This window comes from Neodiprion lecontei, chromosome 7 (genome assembly GCF_021901455.1).
Source record: "Neodiprion lecontei isolate iyNeoLeco1 chromosome 7, iyNeoLeco1.1, whole genome shotgun sequence".
Classification (NCBI taxonomy): Eukaryota; Metazoa; Arthropoda; class Insecta; order Hymenoptera; family Diprionidae; genus Neodiprion; species Neodiprion lecontei.
Genome location: NC_060266.1, coordinates 84,515 through 109,573, shown reverse-complemented (window position 1 = coordinate 109,573; position 25,059 = coordinate 84,515). Strand labels below are relative to the sequence as shown.

Below are 25,059 nucleotides of genomic sequence, written 5' to 3'. Positions count from 1 at the left end.
ACGTACAGACGTATACGCGCGCGTAAGAACGTGCATTCATTCGGTCGCGTCGGTGAGTTCGCAGTACGCTGGCCTACCATCGTTGTGTTTTCGTGCACAATTATTTAATGCCATTTATTCACAGTCGCAGGCGTTTACGTACATCGAGTTACGTGTTACAAGTTACTCTTGATGAAACGCAAACGGGTTACACGTGTATTCGTGTGTACCGAGTTGCGTGCGATGATCGAGCCGGCTGCTACTCGTTGCCATTACTTGCGCTATTTCACAAAACGTATGCGAGTAAAAATTGAGTGTCGGGTAACAGAAATATTTTAGCTACAACAATTAAATTGCTAGATCTGAGATAAAAGCCCAGCGACAATCGGACGCGTAGACGGCCGGATAGGAGTTTATGTGTTACTTGATTCTTTTGGCTGCCGTCAACTCAAATCCATCACCGTTCACGTACGTGATCGAGCATTACCGATTACCACATCTCATAATACGTGACACGGTGGACCTCGTGTCTATAGATCGACCCGTTCGACGTTTCGGTATAGTAGTGCAAGTTGCGAAAATTAGTAGCTCACAGCACGCATCTCGATGCACGTAAACGCCTAAGTGGTTGTCCCTCAATTATTTCTGTTACCTGATATTCAATTTTTACCCGTACGCGTTTTGTCGAATAGCGTAAGTAACGACAATTATTTCGGCCCAACGCACGAAACTCGGTGGACGGTAAACATGGTGTGTTATACGAGAATAGCAGCCTATAAAGCGAATCGTGTGCGGTTCGCAGCGTCGCCCTACCACGGTCCACGTCTTCCCTCCGAAGTAGTGATACAAGTGTAAATGTAAATGCCTTAATTACAAATACGGGGCTAATCACCCGAAATTTGAGAATTCCAAGTCACCACGGGTAATTTTGAGCGGAGAAAATCCGGATATTTCAGAATATACGCTGCTTTTTTTCAAGATTTTTCTGTAATGATTTAAGTGCGAATATGCATACCATGCAACGTGCATTAAGTCCCTACAAAATTCTTAACAAAATAGATCCATGTATCGTCCCGATTAGTTAGCTACTCGTAATCTCAATTTCAATTATTTTGCCATTTGGCAGGTTTCTTTTTTCCAATACTACAAGATACTTGAAGCGTGACAAGTTTCGAAAGGAATAAAACGTTACTGTTAATTATTATCAATCGTAATTCATATTTATATATCATCAACTATAAGTATAATTATAGCTTGTAGCTAATTTAGCGCTCGGCTTTCTTTCCACGGCTTTTTCAGGATTGCATTGAGATTATGTACGTACGCATGCATGTATGCATGCCGGTAAGATCGCTCAATTGCATAGCGTTACGGGAGCGGGTGATTTCAGTGGACGCAGCTAACTGCGAGAGATTATAGTTGTTAGTGATCTCGTTATTGGCTACTCATTTCTGCTCAAAGACATTCGCCAAAGGAGGTTAGAATTCGTCAACGCGTAATATACCTTTCTTTTTTGGTAATTAAATCGTCGCGCGGTGCGCTAATTGTACAAGGTCATTAAAGAAGGCCATGAGTGCTATATTGATGTATTTTCGCATTTCGATGCCGGTGAAAAAATGGAATTGAGCAAGCTCACCTGAAAAGTGTCGTTTTCTGATTATGCGTTCCTCGTTGAAGTGTATAATTTCAAAAAAAGTCGTTCTCTCTTAGCTGTGCAATTACACAACATGCTCGGAACCTTGGCTGACCGCACTGTTAGCGTAGTATACCAATTATTCTCGGCAGGTTCATTAATCTTGAACAGTCTGTAAACTTTGCGATTACTTTTACGGTTGCAGTCCTACAGTTTCCGACCAATGCAAGCTGTCGGCACTTTCGTTTCATATTAATCGAAACAGGGCTACGCGTTGACACTGCACTCACGACACGGTCGACGGATATGGATATGACATGGATACGGGAAGATTGGGTTACGGAACTTTGTTATCAAAAGAAGACCTCTAAGTTTCAGCGCGCTCGTCGTCCGTGATATCAAAGGACAAAATCAGCCGCCTTTGCAGCCTCGCCAATCGCCGAACAACGGTCAAACGATCAACCACCGCTTGATTGACCGATGTACCCCCGCATGCCTACGTACGTACGTACATAGGCAGATGTGCACGTATAATGTTCACCGTACGTTTATCACTGTGTTTTTATGGGTTCAGCTCATCGTCCACGCCTATCACGGCTATCACCTGAAACCTGAAACGATCGACATCTCTCTACCCTGCGTAGATTGACAATTGAATGTCGTGATCACGTGATAGATTCCAGAAAAATTCCCGGTAATCGTGATTGAAATGGAGGAGTTTTACCTTATAAACGTCACATGATAGATATTGGTATTAACAAGCCGCCGCGGCGTCTCATACTCTGGAGTATTTCGAAATTCGACATCGGCTTACGATCTGACCGGCGTGTTGGATTTTCGGGGTAGGAATCGATGTCTATGATCCCAGGCACGACTTATGACTATTGGCAACATGATTGACGTGCAAAAATTAAATTGACAATTATTCTTAGGACATGCGGATCCTAACGAAGCACAAGGAGCTAATTGAACGCGATGCCAACGACATTTCAATACTATGGAAATTACTACAAATGTTGTTCTACTGTGTTAGCGCAATAGCCGGCTACGTCACCGCACACGCATTTTTTATGTTTCAGGTATAATTCAGCTCTGTAAGTTCAAGGCATAAATCTCGAGTTGTAATTTTATTTGTGATTTTTATTTGAGGTAAATAAACAAATATTTGTTGGAATTATCTCGCCTATAACTAGCATGTTGCGCTGATAGCAGCGAGCGGCCAGGATTCCTAATATTTAGTACAACCAACCGTCTGATTAAAATAGGATTTATTTGACCGTCGTTGCATATTGTGGGCGACGCCGGGGTTGGAACCAGATCGTAAAGTGTCAGTGGCAGGTATCGTTAATTACAGGATCTCGTCAATGGGACAACCTTGGCAAGACAGGCTGACAGTCAGTTACAACACTCAACATCATTGCTCTACGATACAGATAATATCGATTCTTTCGTGTATCTGTGGTATTGTTGGCTTTTCTTTCTTTTCCATATGTGGGCGCGGAGGTTACCAAGTTGGAATGTAAGTTGTCAACAATGAGTTAGGTGTGCATACAAGAGACAATGCAACGATTATTGATTAAACAATATATCTTCGCATCCAGATACTACAGTCCCTGGAGACTGGTTGGACCGGCTATACTTTTCAACTTATGTCTGACGTTGCTAACTTGGCGGTCGGCCTGCAATTTCCAAGAGGGATTCCATCATTTTCAATACCGTCTCAATGGGATGCTAAATCAATCTGGGTATTCTTTTGTCGATTTTTTCCCTCATACTTATTTGCCAATGTTACCGGCGCTAACATCTGTATAACATACGCGTCTTTTGTTCTCTCAAAGGAATGAACCCATCACGGAATACCTGCCGACAAGCAAAAAAAACACCTACAATAGACTTGTGTGGAAATATTATGGAATCACAAAGGTATGGCACGATGACAATTCTATCACACTCCAAATTGACATCCTTACGTGACGCTGATTTTATCCAAAGAATTTATTTAAACAAAATTTATGGGTAATATCGGCCATCCTTGAGTATGATTCTCGATTACAAATTTTGCGAGATTACTAGTTTAAAATATTGAAACTTGCGCTTCGTCTCACCGCAATACAAAAGATCTCATCTTGGGTGGAAGTTGCTGCCTGGGTCATGGGACTTACACTTCTGGTACTACGAGTTGTAAATGTCACCGACTTCAGGTTGATGAAAACCTCTGTATATGCCCTCGAAACAGAAGACGAAGAACATCGAGATGAATCTCTTCGCTACAGATTCGAAGAATCATGAACTTTGGTAGTGCGCGTTAAAACTTTAACCGGTGTTTCTAGCACTCCTCGGTTTAATCCATTCTTACAACGAATAAATCCTATTCTTTGCATACGAGGTGAAATTGTTTACATCAATACCTACATCAAACGATACATCAATGATAACGCAGTCCACGCCGTAGCATTTTTTCAAATAAATCTTTCAATATTTCCTTGCAACATCGCCCCACAATATCGTTCAGGACCTCCCGAGATTTCGTAAATTTTTTCAACACCTGCCTCGATCAGCAAAAATTTTTCAAGATTTCACAATACCTCAAAAAATCTGAGAATATTTCATACGTAACAGACCGAAGAGTAATTGGGAAAGTATAATGGAAAAGGTGAAATTGCCAATGATAACGTGAAAGGATAAGAGTTGTATGACCTATATTCATCCATACTAATTAGTTGTAATAATCATGCGGGAGTGGTTGGCGCTGGTATATAGTAAAACTCAGGCAGAGTTTGTTGTGCTTTCTCAAGCAGATATTCTTGCACAATTACTTACTTTAACATATGATGCGTACAATTGTGTGCATATAAAACTGCTATTATCAGTCGGCGTACAAGCAATGACAGATTGAGAACACTGGGAACGGCATGGAGACGTTTGATGTTTCTTGCTGCCAAGGCCTCGGGTATTTTATTTAAAATTATCAACACTACACGCACATGGCGTACACATGTTACATAGATTACATACAACTGTTGCGAAAAACAATCCAGTTATACCAATCACATAGACAGGCAAAAAATGAGCAAGATATTGGCGGTACAGAAAAGCGAATAAATATAAAAGTTCGTGAATTAGTCAGCGAATCGCGTGGCCATGTTTGCGCTGCGATGTACATTCCTACCACGCAGGACAAGATTTTGTGCCGGTGATTGATGACATGCTCTCGTAGGTTCATCATCTGCGGCTCTGAGTTGTAAAAGGAACATCCTTCGAGCACGGTCGGAGAGATTCAAATATGATCCGTGAAGGAGGAGGTAAGAGAAAACGATTACTTCCCCCTTCTTCGCCGAGATAGGGGTCGCACCCTTCAATGGCCATTTGTTTTGATCTACCCAGTGATATTGTTCACCCTGCTCATCCGTTATACCTTTGTCAGCCAGAGGTCCAAGTTTATGACTTCCTGGATAAACTGCTAAGCCTCCATTCTCCGGAGTCGTATCATCCAGGTGTAAAAATACAGCTACCATGGTGTGATTTTTGAAGGGAAAGTAGGGATAGTCTTGATGCATCAGATAAGGTGCTCCATTCTCAGGGGGCTTTATGTGCGCCTTGGTGTGATGCAACAAGACATCTGGAGTACCCAGCACATCTTCCATGGCATCTAGCAACTTTGAATTCATTATCACTCTGGTGAAAACGGAACTGTGCATTTGTAAGTTGTGGATCGCCTTCACCTGTTAGCAAGCCCATTGAAACATAGAATTACTCGATCGTTAAAAGTGGAGCACCGGAGAGATACACGTAGATAATACAAGTGCTCGGAAAATTAAGGCTAAGCAAAAACGTTATGATGTACAAACCGTATAATCAATAAACCCAGCCTCTTGCTTCACCCTATCCCCGCTCCATGCGGATTCCAGTCCCTCCAGATTCTCTCTGGTCTTGCGCTCGAAAAGCTCGTTGTATTCTTGAGAAATCTCTTCCATCTCGGCCTCGCTGAATATTCCACTCAGCTTGATGAATCCATTTTTCTCATAAAACTCCTTGTCCTCAGGCTTCAGATATTTTAAAACACCCATTGCGTAACGAACTGACGACCAGCACAGTTTGCAGCAACAGGATTCGAACTGAGGATTTCTACTAGCTGGGCCGTTACTTTAACGCATATCACCCCACTGCTTCTACCATTGTCAGTCCCTCTCTCTATATTCAATTCCTCGTTTTTCCTTACTTGTTTTTGAAACCGCATTTGCCAATGCCCAGTGATAGTCAAGCTTACATATCAATTTTTTATATAACGCAAGAAACATTTTTCGCACAGTTGTGCAATATTGTTATCTCTCAATTCAGCTGTGCTGCTTACGTAAACAGCCAGTTTGACAAGCAGACATTTGACCGGACGGGAGAGATAGGCCTTGTTGCGTCTCATCGTGATGATTTCTTTGGTTCTTTTCCCTAGTTACGTACTAGCTTTGATGGAAAAAATTATCATTTCTTATAAACGTCGTTTCGCGAATACACAGGAAGCAAAACCGTAAACCTGTCGGTATGTGTAATTTGTAATAGGTTGTAAGCGAGCGGGCCACGCGCAAAGCTTGGTCAATTCAAGTAGATGCCACTTGCCAAACGGCTGATGCAATAACCGAGATGATCCAATAGTCAGTGACCTGAACACCGTAGCGCCAAGTTAAGAGGGTTATCAAGCGAAACAAGCCTATCAGCGGTACGGCCCTTGACCCCTTCAAGACCAAATACATTTTGGTAGATGGTATTGAACGGCACATCTCTGATAGATGCTGCGGACGTCAAGATCGTAAATTATAATTTACTGACGTTGAATGCATGTAATGGAAAATTTCGACACAACGTTTTACGTAACGTACCATCTTGCCTCGTGACAACGAAAATCCTTCAATTTCAAGCAATCTTCCGAACGAAGTTAATAATTGTTCAATCTATACAAAGTAAAAGCTTGATCGATTCACAGAACTGAATGGTTATTCCATTTTGCTCAGTCAGTGTTTACTGTTTTACCTGGGGTCAGGCCGCAAACATGGCTGTTGAATTTCGTGTTTTCGATTGGCTTTTCAAATTCATTTGCAGCAAGACTGGACATATTCAATTGCGTATTTACATAAATGGCTTAATAGATATAAAACATTACACAACTGAGAAAGTGCTCAGCGATTGTCCATAAAAATCGACATCTGATGCTCAAGGTTATAACCATTTCATCAATTATACGAACTAAATAATCAGCTAATCATTTATCAGCCTGGATGATATAATAAACAATAAAGTTTTGCCAGAAGGGTGAACAAAAAACAATGATTGCATCACCGAGAAAACTTGAAGCCTTTGATAATGTCTCTGGACTGATACCATTGGTAAATACTGTCTTGGCCTCCTTCAAATATTTTTTCAGTACTGCGGTGTCCGGCTGTGTTCTGACTAGGTGCCAATTCCGAATACGAAGCATCTCGATCTCGATATACGCTTACTGTATTCTTGCAATTGCAATTCCACATTTCATGACTTTTATGGGACAGCTTTAGGTGTAAACGACTTCCTGCCGTCGCATTAGTTATCGCGTAACGTGGTTTAGGCACAAAGAATTCCGACACCTTGTTGCAATCTCTCTTTTGCAAGAGGAAAAACGTATTCGTGGGCATCAAAGGCAACGCCATAGCTTCTTGAAAATCTACGCTCTCCGTTATGGATCTGGGAAAAATAATAACATGAAAGATAGACCATAAGCAGGTGATAGATAAGAAGGGGGATCGCAGTGTCGTACCTCATGAGGTTCAACAGTGGCTTACGAGGGGAATGCTGCTGCTTGAAATGGCACTGTCCACTGAGTATTTCTGGGGGAAGGCTCACTCGAAGGCAGAATTTTGGAGCAAGTATTGTCGCGCCCATTGATATAAAGATTTCCTTTACCGCTGAACTCTCGCAACATAATTCGGTATTTAAATGTTCCGAAATATTCTCCAGGCAACTCAATGTTGCTCTCGCCGTTGCCAAACTCCTGTCGTTGACTCCTACCGACGAAGCTCCCAGTCGCAGTAAATACTCGTAGCTCACCGGAATCTGTTGCTTTTGATACAACAGATATTTGACCAGCTCCAAAATTAATTTGCAACACGAGTCACTAGTTAAAGGTTCGTCCAGTTTCACACACACTTCTAACTCCTCGATTTTTTTTCGCCCCAGCATTTTCGTCAATTACTTCGACCAGTCGTGTACCTAGGTCGTGTATGGGTTATCTACGGCTTCGTAAATCGTAAATCAGTCCGAAATCAGTCGTCGGTCCAATATGACGCCAATACGTAACAAATCAGTGTTCATCACACAACGCACACATTCGAATAGATGTCTTATACTGATACAACTTTTATTCGCTATGATAATAGCGAGGAATGAAATAATAATATGTATGCACATGGAGAATGCATCGGCGCTGAAAGAGTGCCGCAACGCCCGATAATGTCCCCCAATGAGGGCGAGGGAGAGGAACGTAGTTAGACAATGTGCTCTCTCTTCCTGCAACAGAAGCGTCCCCATCACAGTTGTTCACCCATCGAGAATTGGCTAAGTGCACCGTTCGCACTCACTCGAAATAATCCGAATAATACGTGGAGTTTCTATGGAGTTTCGGAATCGTTTAACCCGTTTTTACTACAAACTTTCGAGAGTTGGTAAACTTACCAATGGTGAATTCCTGCGCGTACGCGCAGTATATTTTCAAAATGCGCGCTACTTTGCCGCATCATGGAGTCGCGCTTGCCAGATACTACCAGAAAGACTCTAGTGATCTCCCTTTCTCGCCAGTTGTATCAGCTCTCTTGCTTCCTCATTCTCGTTTTCTCCTCTCTCTCTCTCCCTCTCTCTCTCTCTCTCTCTCTCTCTCTCTTTCTCTCCTTCCCTCATTCTCTTCAGTCAGATGGCCAGTCAGGTGGCTTCGTTCATTTTGACACCGGTTTTCAACGACTGAAATACAGTTTCCAACGAATGCTCTTGAGGTTTACGGTACATCTACCTAGGATGTATTCCATTGAAGTTATATCTTCCATACCTGCGGTGTTGTCGACCTGTGGTGATGTGTGGGCAAAGTCCAGCGAAATCCAAAGAGGATAGGATTGGCCAAGTCAACGAACCCAAAAATTCAACAGTCGTTAACCGTCATTCGTGATCAACTGTGAACGTGAAAAATCACTCATCGTACATCCTTAGCACCGTTCTGAGACTGGTAATAATTTTTATACTTGACCCTCGGTGTTTCTACCGAATCCACGATAATGCCGTTTTCTTAGAAATATCTTGCTCCAAAATCGCATTTAGGTTCCAACTTAATTTCAACTATATAAAAATTGTCGCTGTACGCGTAGCAACACAATTATGCTTGATTGTTTTTTTTTTTTTTTTTTTTTTACCTGTGACCGTTATGTTGCCGTGCGTGACGCGGCAAGTTGGAAGTATCCGGCGATATCTTAGGTATACCTGCTTGGGTCAGCTAAATATTCACATTTCATACGAACAAACTTATTACCCCTGTCGGGTGTTCTGTTATTTCGCGCTCATTTTGATAATTTGTTTTACAAATTATTTTATACATCATTATAAAAACAACAGTACCCAGAGAATTTCTTCAACCCGCTCTATTGGAATTCGACAAGAAGTATACATAATTCCTTTGATTACCTGAAAGCATTCATTATGTTATAATCGTTGTGCGACATAGTTCATCGTCTTTTTTCTAGGCATATCTAAGGTGAGTATTTCAATCCAAATTCATTATCGCGTGATACGCATTTTTTAAACACGTCTTATTGCTGTTGTATTGCATACTTTATCTACGATCAATTATGATCCTTCAAGTAGCTCCCAGCAGCTTTCACTTACTCCAACTGAAAGTGTAGACTATTCGCAAGAAGAAGAAGTGCGATAGATAAAAGAAAATCAGTTACTCCTCAATATTTGTGGAAAGCGCTATCAGTAATTCTCATTCGCTACAGTGGAAATATAATGTTTTTGTATGCCAGGTTATAGTAGACACAATTTCAGTGACTTTAGCTTGCTTTATATGGTGAATGTCTAGTAAGAGACCCTTCCAAGCCCTATGGCCACCGTCTGGTGCCAACACCTGTGCGATTGTGGGCAAATGTTCAGTGGTAAGAGTTGTGCGTATGTTGATGCATGCATTGACAGCATGCCATATAAGGATCTGTTACAAGGGATATACACGGGATACATCTTATTATTGAAACATCCGCTGAGTTATTTCAGATCTGTACTATTTCTTAAATGTATTGCACTATGTTACATTAGCAGCATAACATTTCTGATACATGCGTTTTGTTTTATCCCAGGTTACGACAATGGGTTACCTAAAGTCTATAGGCACCACATTCATCTATATTGGATTATTTCTGGCGCTCATCACTTTCCTACCTGGCCTACCACCAGATGCACAGTTTGCTGAATACAAGTAGGTACACAATGGAAAATTGAATGAGATGATTATATTGCAGATTGCTAACCACATTCCACCCGGCATCCTTTCTATAGATTTGTCACTGTTTCTTAAATATTGTGAATGTTTGGTGAAGCGGACTCCTTGAAGCTGCTGAAGGTGATTGATTCTTTGCACCAACTCTTATGGGCTAGTACTTACTATTTGTGTCTGGGGTCAGCTTTACCAAAGATTCACAATGCTTCTGCTGTTTTAACCTAATTCACTCTGATACTGGGCAAGGAGACTAATTGTAAGAAATATTATTTTCAGACGCTTGAGATCCATGAATCGTGTTATTCCCTGCAATATAGACAAGCTTGCATATCACTTATGTTTTTATCCTCTTTGCAAAAAACGTAACATAAAATTGTTCTTGAATTTACCCTGTGACGTGGCATTTCTCGCTCTCAACAAAAACAAACTCATCGGAAGAGTGTAGAGGCTGCGAGATGCAGATTTTGCGATTTGCAGTTTGTATTCTCTCATCGGTACATTGCCCCTAGGAGCGGGGGAGTTGTAACGCGGCATGTCTCGCTGTTTGGGTAGCAGTTTGGAACGGTGTTTAGCGGGAGCTCGAGTAGCTCAGTAGTGAGAGCAGTTGCCCAGGAAGCAAAAGGTTTTCTAGTTCCAATTCGTGTCCTTCAAGCCGTGAAATAATATTTCTGGACATACCGAAAAGCTTGTCACATTACACATCCTTTTAAACCTGTGTTCTACATACTCGACAGTTGTTTCTCAAAGTTTCATGGGTTCAAGTACTGATTTCATTACTTCAAATGCAATTATTCATACCGCTTGCGTTGAGAGCCCACATATCAGAGCTTATTCTTTATAAGAGCTTTGAATTCTATGTGCCACATGGTAGAATTTCATGAGATTTTCACTCACAGTATTTCTGAAACGAACAGTTTTTGTGCTTTATGTAATTTTCGTATTAATTGACTGTGCTGAGTTGACTACTTGAAATGCGTTGTGAAGAGAAACATTACTTGACTACAAAAAATTGTACATCCCCAATGAATCAAAAGTAAGACTAAAGTTTATGAGGAATATGCCACTCGGTCTCTGTTACAACTTGTCGTCCCTTTGCAGTATATCGCCACCGCAGCAGTTCCTAACAGATGCCCTGAAATTGAACAACAGACTGGATGATGCCGAAATTCTGTTTGAAGGGAAACTAAAGGGCCCTGAATCTTTTACCTCACGTAACGGGGAATTGTTCACCACCTTGCATGGAGGCGACATTGTTAAGATTATAGGGCATCATATTGTACCTATCGCCAAGTTTGGTAGACCGTGCGGTGAGTCTCTCCCTGAAAAATTTCCGTTCCTTAATTAATTACTTGAAATATTGCTCCAACCTGACCTTAATATTATGCATTATTTTTCCAATCTTAAAATACTTGAAACTTGGAATCAAATTTGGTACCTCTCTGTCTGATAGATGGAGTCTGGATGGAAAAAGAATGTGGTCGACCCTTAGGTTTACAATTTGACAAAAACGGAATATTGTACGTTGCCGATCCTTATAACGGTATCTTTAAGGTAGATGTCATGACAGGAGAGTATGATATGATCGTTGATATTTCAAAGCCGATAGAGGGTAAGTTACCCCTCCTCGCCAATAGCTTGGACATTGCCGCAAATGGAGACATATACTGGACCGACTCGTCCCAAGATTTTATCCTTCAGGACGGTGTTTACACATGTCTGGCAAATCCAGCTGGCAGGTAACAATTTTAATATACACAAGTTTCATCTTGTTGTCAATCGAATTATCGAGCTTTGTCGATTGTACTAAAGCAGAATTAAATACAGAACAACGACGATTATGCCCAGTTATGTTTAAGAACATTGGTTTACCCTGCTTGTAGAATACCAACAGCTGGCGAATATTCTTTTTTTTCAGGTTAATCAAGTATGATTCATCGACCGAGCGGAATACTGTACTGGTCGCAAACCTTGGCTTTGCTAATGGAGTCAAGCTGAGTAAGGATGAGAGCTTTGTAGTGGTAGCTGAGACAATGACATCTCGCCTGTCAAAATTTCATCTCAAAGGAGATAAGGCTGGCACTGCGGAAATCTTTATACAAGGCCTTCCTGGTTTGCCAGACAACATCCATACGGACGGAGGGGATGGATTTTTGGTCAGCCTGATAGTTACTGCTGATGCTGATCATCCCATCCTCGTCCAATCCTTAGCACCCCATCCGTATATCAGAAAAATGCTAGCTCGGATCCTCTACTTACTAGAAGCCCCGTTCAAGCTTGTCGAGGACGCTTATCCAAATTGTTATACTAAGAGAGCTGTACATTGGATCGGCCATTTTGAAAGTGTTAAATTTCTACAGCATGAAAGCGTTGTTGTGCTCAGAATCGGCTTTGATGGTAAGATCACAGACGTTTTATACACTAGCGATGGCAAAATCAGCGGAATAAGTTCAGCATACATATTAAAAGATTATTTATATCTTGGTTCACCATACAACGAATATCTGGCCAGGGTGCCATTGAAACGGGCATTTCCAGCTATGAAAAGTGAATTAAACAATGTTGCCGATAACGTAGTCGAACGGCAAGACGCGAAAACTCCACCAAAATCTATCGGAGATTCTAAGCTGACCGGTTCAGCTGCTGCGCCTGTCGCGAGTGGAACACCAAAGCCAAAACCAGCACCGTCTAGAAGAAAACCAACGCAGGTACCTACCCAACAACAGGTTAACGTCAACCCGCCAACCCAGCAGCAGAAGCCTGTGACTGTTTCTCCGACAAATCAGCAACAGCAGGCTGTTACTACAGATACGCCAACTCGTCAACAGCAGCCCATATCTACAGTTTCGCCACCCCGGCAACAGCAGCCTGTCACTGTTACTCCAACGAAGCGGCAAGAACAACAGCAGCAACAAAAAGCGACATCGAACCCAACGAGTGCAGGGAAGGAAATGAGGCCCGAATCAGTGAAGGTAGTTCCTGCGCCTCAGCCTGCACAACCCTCACCCAATGTGTCCAAAGTGTCAGTGGAAGGAGGGAGTGAAAATAGGGAACGTGTGAAACCTGGTACCGCACAAAATCCAAACGTAGGTCAGCAGGCAAGAGTAAGGCCGACTCCACAACCGGCATTTACGAAGCAATCAACAACGCATCCCCATCAAGGGGCAACAGAAAATCCGAGTAACGCTCAAAAACAGTCACCTCAGCCCGCGCCAGTCACCGGTCGAAACAACTAAGGCAACGATACGAAACCTTATGAACAAACGGTCAAACCACCGACTGCTCCTACCCTGTCATCACGAAGCGAATGATACCGCAGGGTGACAAACGGCCGTCTGTGTCACTCTTCAAGCCCTTTGAGGTAATAATAACAATATCCGGGTCTTCTAGCGACATTTTGCTGTGTGATTATCGTTTAAATGGCAACGTTTGTATACAGATCTGCACTAGTGAAAGTATACTAACGACTGCAAACTGGTGTACCGAAACGCCGAATTCAATTCGTCCGAAAAATGTCGCCGTCAGGCAACGCCGATAAGAAATCGCCTTCTTATAGATCTAATAACGGCATACCAAAAGATTGGTATCTCTTGTTCCATCTTCACTGTCGGAATTGTATCGCTAGCTTCGCTAATACACTGATTCCGCGCCCTCAATCCCTGTGTGTACGATCCGAGAACTCTGTCGTAGAACGGGTAGGTATTTACCAGTGTTCAACCAATGGAAACAGTGATAATCTGAAGAAACTGGGAACTGTGACAAAATTCTAGGATCGGCGCGGATGCATGTTATCAGACGTTAAACGAGGTTGACGTTATACTACACATGATGCTGAGCGGTACCAAATTTCTGATCGCGCTACGACTGGGAGTTCGTGTTCGTTGGTACCGGCTTAGTGGTTTTCGACATTCAATCAATATTTCATAACATCTAGCTACACCACAATAATCACTGTCTTCATTTTTAATTTTAGAATGATACTTTTTCACTAATAAAGATGGGTTTCGTTTGTTTTTTATTTTTTTTTATTTTTTTTTTTTCCAATGGGGGCAGAATTAGTAGCAGCAGCAGCAACAGCAGTGTGAATAATTAGTAACCATAATATTAGTAGAATTAGTATATGAAAAAGTAATGTTACTACCAACAGTGCGCTACGACTATTCTCGTAATTCCTGGTGTAATCACGAAATTTGGTGTTATATATGCTCCTATAACGCTTTCACTGAACTTTGAATATCCCGTGTACAGAATGAGTTCAAGCTATCTCATACCAATGAACTGAAAGATTTTCTCGTGCATCGAAATACGCGACGAATTAATTATACTGGGACCTTACATTCCCAACCACATTTCAAATGCTCAATGGCTCAAAGCTCATGCAAGGCACAACTGTCCGCTGCCAACATGTAAGGATAATAGCAAACTTGAATTGTCGTATTTGTGGCGCAATATCACTCATGCGTCATCAGACGCTCGGGTGCGCCAACTCAGAGAATTAAAACTTAACGTACCGAATATATCATATTAGATGCACACTATGAACATTCCGTCATTATCTCTCATTTACAAGCTGTTGTCATTTTTACTGTTGTTATTGCTAGTGTTGTTACTATTATCGTCATCGTCATCATCATCATCATCATCATCATCATCATCATCGTCATCATTATTATTGTTACTACTACTACTACTACTACTACTACTACTACTACTACTACTACTACTACTACTACTACTACTACTACTACTACTACTACTACTACTACTACTACTACTACCACTACTACTACCACTACTACTACTACTACTACCACTACTACTACTACTACTACTCCTGTTTTTGTAGGGATTCTGTAGTGATGGGCGTAACAAAGTGACGATTATCGTAATGTAAGTTACGCGGTCTTTACGTATCGGAAACTCTCACGCACAATCTGATTTTCAACTTATCGTATCTCGAAATCAGATAATTCTTACCAGTTGACCACCTACGTTTCATATCGTGCATTTGTATGGGGAAAATAAACCTACAGCGGCAACATGACAGTGGATATTTGTCAATTGTATCCTAGGTTCGGATATTCCCAATGATCAGCGTTGGACGTTGTGCCTAACATTGCGTAAGATAAGCCTATATGGTAGCTGTTGTAATCGATAACATTAGCTATTTTATTCTTTCTATATTCATTGGCATATCTATTCATCCATCCGTCTCCACAAGCATACACATAGATGTATGTATCTATTTTCCATTATATGCCACGCGTTACAGTCACGTTGGTTATCATGTCGGTACGATACATATTACTACACCATACCCGTAGAAATACTACTAATTGTATTGTTTGAGGTGAATGAACACATGGGAATAAAGTGAGGTAAATTTTTCATATATCAACGCAATATCAATTCTTACATCGTGCGTTTAAAACTTCTTTAAATCCCGGTAACCCGATCGGCGGTTTGTTTGGACATCTACGGCAACTTTGAATGGCTACCGATTCTAAATATATCCAGTGCGTTACGCTCGTGATGACATCATTGTTGTAGGTACTTTTTCCCTAAGGACTTCTCGTGCTGGCGATACCTGAAATAATTATTTGCAATTTGCAGTACTATTTGACGTCTGAGACCTACAACAATCACGATACAACATATTTTTTATCTCCGTATATAACTTTCAGAAACCCAACTCATGGCCCACGTAATTTTTGCAACTATTTGAGCATGACGTATGCATTTGCAGAACCTATAGCTAAACTGAAATATCTGTATCATTCTTATCTGACGCTAAAAGATAAAGTTCGTCGCGAGTTGGGTGATATTTCTTTTTTTTTTTTTTTTCTTGAACACCCACCTGCAATATTCTCGACGTTTATTATTATAGCATTCCCCGAACTGGTATTACACTTTCTAATTTGTATCAATGCCCGCAAGTACAATTATAGAGGTTGGATAGGAAATACGTGCATTTAACCGTGTATTCACATTATAGAAACATATTTCTCATACCGGTGAACGGGATCGGCGGAGTGGCGGGCATGGTAGGGGAGGATTAGGGTGCTTTCAAAACGTCTTCCCGACCTCGGCCGTTCCTAATTCGACGCTTCCTAAGCTGCTGCACTCTTTTAAATTGCCACTCCCTCGGGTTATTCAATGGTGAAATGTAGGTATGGGTATCTATACAATATGTAATCCCCCTTCCAACACAGCAGATCACCTCTTACACGTATGCGCGGGCGCATAGATACACATATTTACGGATACACGTGTGGATGGGGTGTGTATATTATTATAAGAATAATATCGGTATAATGGTACTAATTTCTATTGACACAACGATGAGCACCTCTGTTGGAACACCTGAATACTTAATAAACGGATGAAATTAACATTAAATAACAACTGTCGCATCTACATTCTTCTGACTGTGTATACGAGAACAACGAGGAGAAGAGAAGACCGAGTTGATAATATCGTATATTATAGTCCTGTTAGTCGGCCGTGACAACTCCAACCCAGAAGGTCCCTTAACATCGTATACCTATACAGTTGTAATATTAATTAATAATTTTGATGTACCGATCAGGGAAGACACACGACGATTGCGCTCGGCTCTACGGGCACCTGTATTGTACGTGTACGTACTTGTTCAATTGTTGCCAGCGATGCTGCATTTTCTCGGTATAGCCGAGAAATTATAAATATTAAAAAATATAATACAGAAAAATCTCTCGGGGGTCACTTGATCTCTCGTTTCGCGTGATACGAGACAGGATCAATTTTGTTACACTATCATTTTTCGTACCAGAGGCTTGTGTGTGGATTCATTAATACTAGGTATACGCACATACCTGTTATACGACAATACCAACGTGGGTGCAGGAAGACTCGTTTTTGGTTATTGGGTTCACTCACTCGTTCTTGAGGCGACGGAATAGAATATGGAAGTTAGCGACGACTGTACGGATACGTCAAGAATAGAGGTATACAAACTCAATGATTATTTTCATTAATCGTTTGCACGATTTACCTTCCTCGTCCCACCTGTTATTAATTATATCCACATAATTATTAACGAATGCGGATCATTGGAGCGCGCCGACTAGTGTAAAAATATACGGCTGTGCTGCCGCGGACGTTTTCTCTTCAATTTTCATACTTTGAATCATCATAGCATATGTTTGCGAGACCAGAATACATATCATTGATTTCTGTTGAAGCGACCTATTCCTAAAAACTGAGTTATCGTGCTATAATGTGCATATGTATGTTACGTACAGTTAGGACTCAGTCTGCTTTGTAATTTAAAAGTTGTTTCTTCGTCGTCGAATTGCCGAAACGTTCCAAAAGTGAAGTACCGGCACTCCGCGACGCATTATTTCGGCGTCGGATTTGAACGGGTGCTGACACATATTTGCTTGAATAAAACTTGGTATGTACGTTTTCAATATGACAAATGGCAAGAAAACGTCGCAGAGCAGGACATTTCGGTTGAGTGTCGTACTGGTTGATAAATTTCGCCAGCGTCGTTGGATTTTGCGATATCAAACGATATCGCAAGTGTAAAGTATGTGGTAGACGCGGAAGAGTTGATATGTGTACTCGTGCTTTCATTAAACTTAGAGTCAACCATCCCCGTTCATTCCTGCAACGCATGTACATAGGTATCTACAAATGATTTTCGCTGACTAAATTTGCGAGTATGACAAAGTATTTATCAAATGTATGAAAGAAAAGAACTTGCTGCTTCGGTAAAAACGTTTGGCGTGAAATAACTTCCAACAATTTTTTGTTTGCATTATCGAGGAAAACATTGTTCATTACGTTGTTCGTTAGGCGGATTCGAAACCGGCCGTAAGATCGAAATGATCGCTGTGAGACAGACTTGTAATTTCATTCCGACTCCACACCGGTTCCTAGAAATGACAGCAAGAGCTGCTGAGGTATAATTCCTTCTTCGACTAAATTCTCAGCGTCGAGAATTTTGTCTACAAAAATCACTTGCGCGTGTGTGCGTGTGCAGGGGGGGGGGGCAATAATTTACGTCAAACCGGGACGTGTGCAGTTGGTGCATATCAGTTGATTAATGCCTCGGGAAATATTTTCTCGCAAGTTATTAATTATAATGTAAGAAGACGTTCAATTTCAAAATAAATTAAGAAATCGTTTGTCAAAGTTAAAGCGTCAACAACACAGTAAGACCGATGTTCTGTCTAATCATTGGCGTAACGATACAATTTGATAATATCTGGTAACAGACGACAGACGAAACTACAGATGAGAGTAGTTTGAAATCTCCGGTTCTCCTGGACTTGGATGAGAATAAGAAGCAACAGCAGCAGCAGCAGCAGCAGCAGCATCGACAGCAACAACATCGACGACCCGCAACAACTGTCGAGGAACCCATTGCACCTACGTCTGTGATCGTCGACACAGGTACGTGTTCACCAGCTATGGATCATAATATAAATGCATAACGGTAGGAGTCAATGATACGGATTGCTAATTATATTTACGGCGGGGGCCATCTCGCAACGGCAGTGAACGCAAGGTACAAACTCAGGTAGAGCAGCTACAATTAGCAATAGAATTACCAACTTCTCTCCCTGACACATGTATCAATAATGGGTATGCGTATATCCTATACCTGGCTGTAAGCATTGTAAGGATTTCTTACAGCGGCTCCACCGCACTCGCGAACAATCAGGGCGTCAAGCATAATTTCATTTATCACGTTCGGTCTCCACCAATATGGGGGATGTGTTACAGATATACGGGTATTATTATAACAGCCTGAATAAGTGGGCGAATTTTGTGAGCTTATACATATATTGACTCGTCCCAACCATTTATTCAAGCTGATTGGGGTTGTTTGTTCTATTCAAAAGCATCCAGATCGAACTTCATTAAATTATGCCTTATATTGGAAGCGTAGTTGTTCCACGATGGTCCTTGTTGGAAAAATCGTGATTATGTCCGTAAAATTAACATCTGATCGCAGAGGCGGCGTGTGGTTCGGTGCAGCCACTTGCGCGTCGTCAACCGCTAAGGAAACGGTGGCAGCATCAGGCTACGACCTGTTTTGATCTGCACCGAGGCTGTCTGGGCGAAGGTGATGGCGACGGCGGCGACGGCAATGGCGGTGAGGGTGAGGGTGAGAATGACGGAAAAGTGATTATGATTCGTGTCCCACGACCGGAAATTGTTGGTCCCTATCCGCATTTGGAACAACTCCATCAAGCTCACATCAGGCCGGTACACAGAGAGCCCTCCCAGAGCGAAAAGGGTTAGTGGGGGGAGGGGGGCGGCTACTTGGATTTTCATTTCAACGAATAATTTCATAATAAACTTTCATCCTACCACCGTACATACCTCTATTCACGTATGTATGTATGTATGTACCTAAACGCATGAGCCGCTTCTGCTATAATCTTATTTTACGCGTTCTATAATGGCAGCGATATACAGAGGAGATGAGCAGAGTTGCGCGATACGTAAAGGGGGTCGAGATTTTACAATCTCACCTTCCGATATTTCCACACTTTCGCTAGATTTCAAGTTCACTCATTGGTCAGGGACTAATATTTACTGGCTGAAACAACTGTAGCGCAGGTGCGGAAGTAACGATAAATAAGAATAAAATATACCCTGACGAAAATATTTCTCTGAAATACTCCGCACACATCATCAGAGATTTACAGAGAGATTCATAGAAGTGGAGAGAAGTTCAGAGAATTTGGTGAATATGCAAGATATATCATAATGATTCTACTTCAAAATTCGACGGAATATTTTTCGAACTTGTCTGCACTAAATTATACAATCTTGCGCTTCTCCTAAATTATTTTTTCCTATTTTCTCTGAATTCTTGTAATTTTTTACGCAATTGTCTGGCAGTCTCTGCAAATTTCCCTGGCGAAAATAGTTTCTACGTCAAACTACGAAAAATTGCAGATCGTAGAAAATCGAAGAAAATAGTAGCAAATCGTAAAGATGCGTAAAAGATTGTAGATAATCGTGAAAAATCGTGGTATTTTTTCGTAGCAAAGTACAAATTTCTACGATAAATTATGAAAATCTACAATTTTCCATGAAAACTAATTACAATTTTAAACCCAAATCATCCGCTAGATGTCGCATCTCTTTCACAAGAAAAACTTATTGCAGACAATTTATAAGTACCGAGTAAAATTTGGGTCTACAACCGAAGTCTGACCTTTTCACCCTCCGAGTACGTTGTAGACGACGGATTTGGAGAATCTGTCGTATGATTTTGAACTCTTCTAGTCTCAATTAGTTGAGTCGTTTGAAACAAAAAAAAATCAGGTAAAGGTACAATCATCCGCAAAAAATTATGAACTCTCACAGAATTTATGTGCACAAGTTTACAGATGAGTCATTGCACTGATGAAATAACGTTTCGTGAACGTCTGTGTATGTTAATCGTGACACCGGTGCATCTACAATACAAATAGTCTCGCGGGATCCCTTTGAAAGAGTCTTGAATACCTGTAATACCTATAGTTCATCATTTTGCGATGTAATGCAAGTTCCGTGCCTACAGGTTGCTATTTTTCAGATTACAAGAAATCGGCGTGCGACAGGGAACGGACGAGAATGCGTGACATGAATCGTGCCTTCGAACTATTGAGGTCGAAACTTCCCGTCTGCAAGCCTCCTGGAAAAAAGTTATCAAAAATAGAGTCGCTCAGACACGCGATAACGTACATCAGACATCTCCAGAGCCTCCTTGAACCGACGTCGTATAACGCGGCCGGCGTACCGACAAGGTATTTCTACGGAGGGCTGCACCATCACCAGATGCACCAGGATCAATCACCGAGAGGTTGGGAAACGGTGGCTCCGCCCACCTACGCCGAGTTTTATCATCACCACGACTTTCACCCGGCTCCACCGCCACCCACCCACTATCAAACTATAACGATCCCTCCTAGCTCACACCCATAAGCTACAATATCTCAGGGGATGTAGCCAGCGTGTATAATGCACACAGGTATGTATATCAGCTGTACATCCGGACGCATCGACTTGGGTATAACAACGAAATTGCAGTGCAATTATTAGCGTTGAAAGGTGCGCCCGCCACGTATTCGGATTCTTTCGACAAAATAAGACTCGTGAGGGGATTCAGAGAAACGCACAATTAAGAAATGTAAATCATCGTAATATATTTTCAGAGAGAGACAAACATCCTTTTCTGTTAAACAAACGTTGCTACCTTGGTATAACTTATATGTACAGACATGGCGTGAATTAAATTAACTTCAATGATATGTATAGTTAGATTATTGTATATTATTGCAATTATCTCTTACAACTAGCTACTTATCCGCGGAGGTCGCGTTTAAAGTTATGGTAGGTACCGGGTATTATCCGTCAGTGTTACGGAATGCATGACATCGGTATGTACTCTACGCGCGTGCATCAAAGGTATAGACAATCGCTACGACCGCTTATCGTAACAAGCATTACGTTACATCGTACCTATTACGCCTTTTCATAACCGTCACGATTTACGGTAAGAAGTATAATTATTAGGTATAATAATGAAATTTCCACACACAATACGGTACAATACGCGTAGTATATCTATGCGCGATGCGAAAGAGATCCGGTGGTTGAAACACGTATGTTCGCTAATTACTATTCCAAGATTAGTCCATGAACAATGGTGAGTGCCGGCTCGCAGGGGCAGGGACGCGAGACAACCGTAAGAACGGAAATTTGTGATTCGGTGATATTTATAAATATATGTATATCGTTACTTTAAAGACGTGTATCATATGTTAATTATTTCTACGTGCGCACATAATTTACCGATAATACCTAACAACAGCAATAGGTAACGCGTACGGTTACAGTTCTCTTAGTACGCGACGTATGTACATTGTACATGATACCGAAATATCATGCTTCTGTAAATGTTGGCACAATAATGCGAAAACCTATTATCGCATTGAAATTTGTTCACGTTAGTTGCATACATCCATCCTTGTTCACAGAATTAGGACGGCGAAGGATCGAGTTCGCGTAACGAGACATTCTTGATACGTATAACGATCCGATCGTCGTCTCACTCATCGACAATTAATGCGGTACTGCCGCATGGTACAGTCTCGTTCGCTGTTCGAATAACGTAAAATACATACGTGTATAATTTTCATACGTACGCCGGAAGAACATGTGTATCATGTGTAAATGCCTGTTTCTCATGGAAACGGAAACAACGAAAAACGAATTGTTAATAACAGCGTTTAGGTTGAATTTGTACACACTATGAGGGGTCACGTACAGACTTCTGTGGTTTTCTTTGCGACAAAGTTATAATTATAAAAGAAAGATCATGCCTATGAGTATACCAGCGTCCTTGTACATTTTGAGTTCGGCGAGTGTCCGAGGATATATTCGAATTATACCTACTTGGTTTTTTGTTTCTGACAAACCGCAGCGGGAGAGCGGAGCTCCGAACAAGGTGCCGAATGCCCCCAAGTCTTCGAGCAAATTTTTTCCCTAGCAACGATTGTTTTTATACCGCACGTGTTGGAAATATTATTCGTTAGTCGATGCATGCAATTCGTTTGCTTGCGTCTCGTAAGGTATACGTTCGTTATACAGCACGTACTGTAGTCATAATTATTGTAGATATAATACAAGTGAATACCTACGTGTGTGTGCGTGCGCGTGCGTGCGTTCGTGTCATAGATGTAATGTATGTGTACTTGCATTTACGACAATTCTTCCGAGTTTCGTCCCGATTACTTCTTGAGAGGCAAACGCGGTCGATCAAGGCCCGCCAGAGTTCGCGATTCAACGCAAGATATATCCACGGATTGACGCAGCTGTTCAAGCTACTCATCAGAGTGAGGATGGCAAATGCAGCACCTGCAATAAAATTGGTTGATCACACGCTTGCCCGTATACGCAGAACTTTTTGGTATTACAGGTATAATTTATTGAACCAATGAAATCAGAGCTTACTGTACAACGTACCGTCAAAGTAGGGTGATGTTGGGGCATTCCGATCCCAAGTTACCCAAAGCAAAGACGCGATGAACGGACTGCTGGAAACAGCGTAGAAGCTAATGACGGCAATCATTTGTTTGATCGAGTTGATTTTTGCACGGGAGATGATTGCCCGCTGGCGAAGCGGACCACCGTTCGTATCGCGTGCCTCTCCGATGATTCCGGTATTATTCCATACCGCAAAGCATATGGAAGCGTAGGTATAGACGAGGACCAGTAGCGGCAGTATAAATATTGATATGCTGTACCTGCACCGGCAACGGAATCGTTCTATACATAGATCACATACAAGTTTGGATCACCTTGCGATTATCCCTTTCAATCTAATTTACTTTGCCCCCTCCCCCCTCTATACGTGCCCGTCTAATTCAGTTACTCATAGTTCCAGGCAAAATAGAACTATGAAGTCGCACTGGTGTGTGACTTCTATATACCGTACCTATGATATTATAATGCTTGTGTATCGCAAGTATAATAAGCGGGAGATTATTGAAAACCTACCATGTTACGTATGCTCGTTCACCGGACGGTGGGTTAAAGGTAGCCCAGCAGTCCCAAATATCCGGCGAGACCTCTTGGTACGAAAACACAATCAACTGCCGAATGATAGTAATTAACGGGAAAGTTTCACGACATTGTTTCGTCACATATTATTCTCGTTTATAGAAAAGTAATTTGGATCTCTTTGTTTATTTATTTTTTGTTTTTTTCCCTTTCCCCTTCAGTTCATTGGAACCAAGTTGAACCAGATGCAACGGGTTGGAGAAAGGTATACCGTGTGACGACAGCTATTACAGGTATACACACGCGCAAAGGTATTATCTAAACATGAGCGTGCTACCGTTAATTAATTATGCTTGCACTTGACAGAAAGGATTCAAATGTGAATGATTTTGTTGCGATGTTTCTCGAATTATATCACTGATGCACGTTATACCTGCGGTATGCAGAAGGCCAAGGACAAAGACCATGCGAGGCAAACCGTAATTTTCGACCTCCTGGACGTAAAGCTGGAATAGGCGAGCGGATGGCAAACTGCTTTATATCTGTCCAGTGCCGTTGCCGTCAAAATGTACGAGCTCGAGTAAGGGCCAAGCGGTTGACCGAACTTGACTAATTTGCAAAGAATCGGCCCACCTTGAAACCTGTAACGATCCGCCTTGTAAGATAGAAACCCGTTGTGTGAATTATCGAGGCCGTGTAATTTATATTGTTATACCTGAAGGTAATCTCCCAGGCGAGCTGTGGGAATACGTTTAGAATTGCCGTCAAGAGGTCTGCTACGCTAAGATGTAGAATAAAGAGGTGCATTCTTGTAAGGTTCTTCTTGGGAGCATCGTATCCCCTGAGATAAATGGCGAGCAGCACCAAAGAATTTCCAGCCAGAGCCGCAAGGAACATCGCCGCCAGTGTCGCGATTTCCCAACTTGCCAAATATTCGTCTCGCGGATCATCCTTCTTGTTAGTATTTTCAGTTGTCCCATTCAAGCCAGCCGTCGTTAATTCGATAATACCGGAGTTTTCACCCGTAAAATTAACCATTATTAAACCCGTCAGCGTTGAAGCCTATACTGACCGAATTGCTTGTACGCGGCTTACTTTTCGCGATCAGCTCTATAGGTATATAATTTATAATAACGCTGACGACAATAAAATGAATAATGATTCTTCGTGACGGACGATTTACGTTTCTTATTCCTTTTACACACACACTCACACACACACACACACACACACACGCACGCGCGCGCCCGCCCGCACATTAGGTGAGTTGATCGCGTTAGTTGTGCTCTCGGGTACAACGTAGTCGATATATACGTATATAACGCGAGATTAGTTATTCAGTTGTTAGATCGTTCAAAAATATATATTGTGAACTTCTTTGTTTTCAGAAAAAAATTCCATT

At 41.7% G+C, this 25,059-nt stretch overlaps 5 protein-coding genes across 17 annotated transcripts; 2 read left to right on the top strand and 3 right to left on the bottom strand.

Annotated features, from left to right (window-relative positions):
* Window positions 1-7: 7 nt before the first annotated feature.
* On the top strand, window positions 8-3,994 carry LOC107223528. 11 transcript variants are annotated; one of them, XM_046745690.1, is made up of 7 exons: window positions 8-52; window positions 1,818-2,454; window positions 2,545-2,691; window positions 2,878-3,131; window positions 3,214-3,357; window positions 3,451-3,535; window positions 3,731-3,994. In XM_046745690.1, the coding sequence occupies exons 3-7, from the start codon at window positions 2,548-2,550 to the stop codon at window positions 3,899-3,901; spliced, it is 798 nt and encodes a 265-aa protein (XP_046601646.1). In that variant the 5' UTR covers window positions 8-52; window positions 1,818-2,454; window positions 2,545-2,547; the 3' UTR covers window positions 3,902-3,994. The 11 variants fall into 11 exon arrangements, 8 of the variants coding, with proteins under 8 accessions (XP_046601646.1, XP_046601647.1, XP_046601645.1 ...); XM_046745691.1 differs by having other exon boundaries at window positions 27-52; window positions 1,985-2,454; XM_046745689.1 differs by lacking the exon at window positions 8-52 and adding an exon at window positions 687-901.
* A 546-nt stretch (window positions 3,995-4,540) lies between these two features.
* On the bottom strand, window positions 4,541-6,517 carry LOC107223551 (probable alpha-ketoglutarate-dependent hypophosphite dioxygenase). The gene is made up of 2 exons (XM_015663256.2): window positions 5,461-6,517; window positions 4,541-5,334 (listed from the first exon to the last, which is right to left on the bottom strand). Exons 1-2 carry the CDS (start codon window positions 5,677-5,679, stop codon window positions 4,732-4,734), a joined length of 822 nt encoding a protein of 273 aa, XP_015518742.1. The 5' UTR covers window positions 5,680-6,517; the 3' UTR covers window positions 4,541-4,731.
* Window positions 6,518-6,672: 155 nt separating this feature from the next.
* Window positions 6,673-8,453, bottom strand: LOC107223552 (MAD2L1-binding protein). The gene is made up of 3 exons (XM_015663257.2): window positions 8,309-8,453; window positions 7,395-8,143; window positions 6,673-7,321 (listed from the first exon to the last, which is right to left on the bottom strand). The coding sequence occupies exons 2-3, from the start codon at window positions 7,814-7,816 to the stop codon at window positions 6,937-6,939; spliced, it is 807 nt and encodes a 268-aa protein (XP_015518743.1). The 5' UTR covers window positions 7,817-8,143; window positions 8,309-8,453; the 3' UTR covers window positions 6,673-6,936.
* A 90-nt stretch (window positions 8,454-8,543) lies between these two features.
* Window positions 8,544-15,498, top strand: LOC107223543 (adipocyte plasma membrane-associated protein). Of its 2 annotated transcripts, none has more exons than XM_015663243.2 (5): window positions 8,544-8,849; window positions 9,970-10,088; window positions 11,208-11,416; window positions 11,560-11,845; window positions 12,025-15,498. In XM_015663243.2, the coding sequence occupies exons 2-5, from the start codon at window positions 9,979-9,981 to the stop codon at window positions 13,340-13,342; spliced, it is 1,923 nt and encodes a 640-aa protein (XP_015518729.2). In that variant the 5' UTR covers window positions 8,544-8,849; window positions 9,970-9,978; the 3' UTR covers window positions 13,343-15,498. The 2 variants fall into 2 exon arrangements, with proteins under 2 accessions (XP_015518729.2, XP_015518730.2); XM_015663244.2 differs by lacking the exon at window positions 8,544-8,849 and adding an exon at window positions 9,076-9,371.
* A 6-nt stretch (window positions 15,499-15,504) lies between these two features.
* On the bottom strand, window positions 15,505-24,865 carry LOC107223541 (cephalotocin receptor 1). Of its 2 annotated transcripts, none has more exons than XM_046745666.1 (6): window positions 24,373-24,865; window positions 24,091-24,298; window positions 23,655-23,749; window positions 23,121-23,401; window positions 22,854-23,012; window positions 15,505-15,693 (listed from the first exon to the last, which is right to left on the bottom strand). In XM_046745666.1, the coding sequence occupies exons 1-6, from the start codon at window positions 24,693-24,695 to the stop codon at window positions 15,668-15,670; spliced, it is 1,092 nt and encodes a 363-aa protein (XP_046601622.1). In that variant the 5' UTR covers window positions 24,696-24,865; the 3' UTR covers window positions 15,505-15,667. The 2 variants fall into 2 exon arrangements, with proteins under 2 accessions (XP_046601622.1, XP_015518727.2); XM_015663241.2 differs by lacking the exon at window positions 15,505-15,693 and adding an exon at window positions 18,280-18,560.
* Between the last annotated feature and the right edge of the window lie 194 nt (window positions 24,866-25,059).

Coding starts and splice junctions, on each gene's coding strand:
- LOC107223528 (XM_046745690.1), top strand. CDS start 2,548: ATGCGGATCCTAACGAAGCACAAGGAGCTAATTGAACGCGATGCCAAC. Junction 2,692..2,877: donor ACGCATTTTTTATGTTTCAG/GTATAATTCAGC, acceptor TGATTAAAATAG/GATTTATTTGACCGTCGTTG. Junction 3,132..3,213: donor GGAGGTTACCAAGTTGGAAT/GTAAGTTGTCAA, acceptor CTTCGCATCCAG/ATACTACAGTCCCTGGAGAC.
- LOC107223551 (XM_015663256.2), bottom strand. CDS start 5,679: ATGGGTGTTTTAAAATATCTGAAGCCTGAGGACAAGGAGTTTTATGAG. Junction 5,335..5,460: donor CTGGGTTTATTGATTATACG/GTTTGTACATCA, acceptor GCTTGCTAACAG/GTGAAGGCGATCCACAACTT.
- LOC107223552 (XM_015663257.2), bottom strand. CDS start 7,816: ATGCTGGGGCGAAAAAAAATCGAGGAGTTAGAAGTGTGTGTGAAACTG. Junction 7,322..7,394: donor CCACTGTTGAACCTCATGAG/GTACGACACTGC, acceptor TATTTTTCCCAG/ATCCATAACGGAGAGCGTAG.
- LOC107223543 (XM_015663243.2), top strand. CDS start 9,979: ATGGGTTACCTAAAGTCTATAGGCACCACATTCATCTATATTGGATTA. Junction 10,089..11,207: donor GCACAGTTTGCTGAATACAA/GTAGGTACACAA, acceptor GTCCCTTTGCAG/TATATCGCCACCGCAGCAGT. Junction 11,846..12,024: donor CTGGCAAATCCAGCTGGCAG/GTAACAATTTTA, acceptor CTTTTTTTTCAG/GTTAATCAAGTATGATTCAT.
- LOC107223541 (XM_015663241.2), bottom strand. CDS start 24,695: ATGGTTAATTTTACGGGTGAAAACTCCGGTATTATCGAATTAACGACG. Junction 23,013..23,120: donor AACATCACCCTACTTTGACG/GTACGTTGTACA, acceptor ATTTTATTGCAG/GTGCTGCATTTGCCATCCTC. Junction 18,561..22,853: donor TCGGAAGAATTGTCGTAAAT/GCAAGTACACAT, acceptor TATGATCCATAG/CTGGTGAACACGTACCTGTG.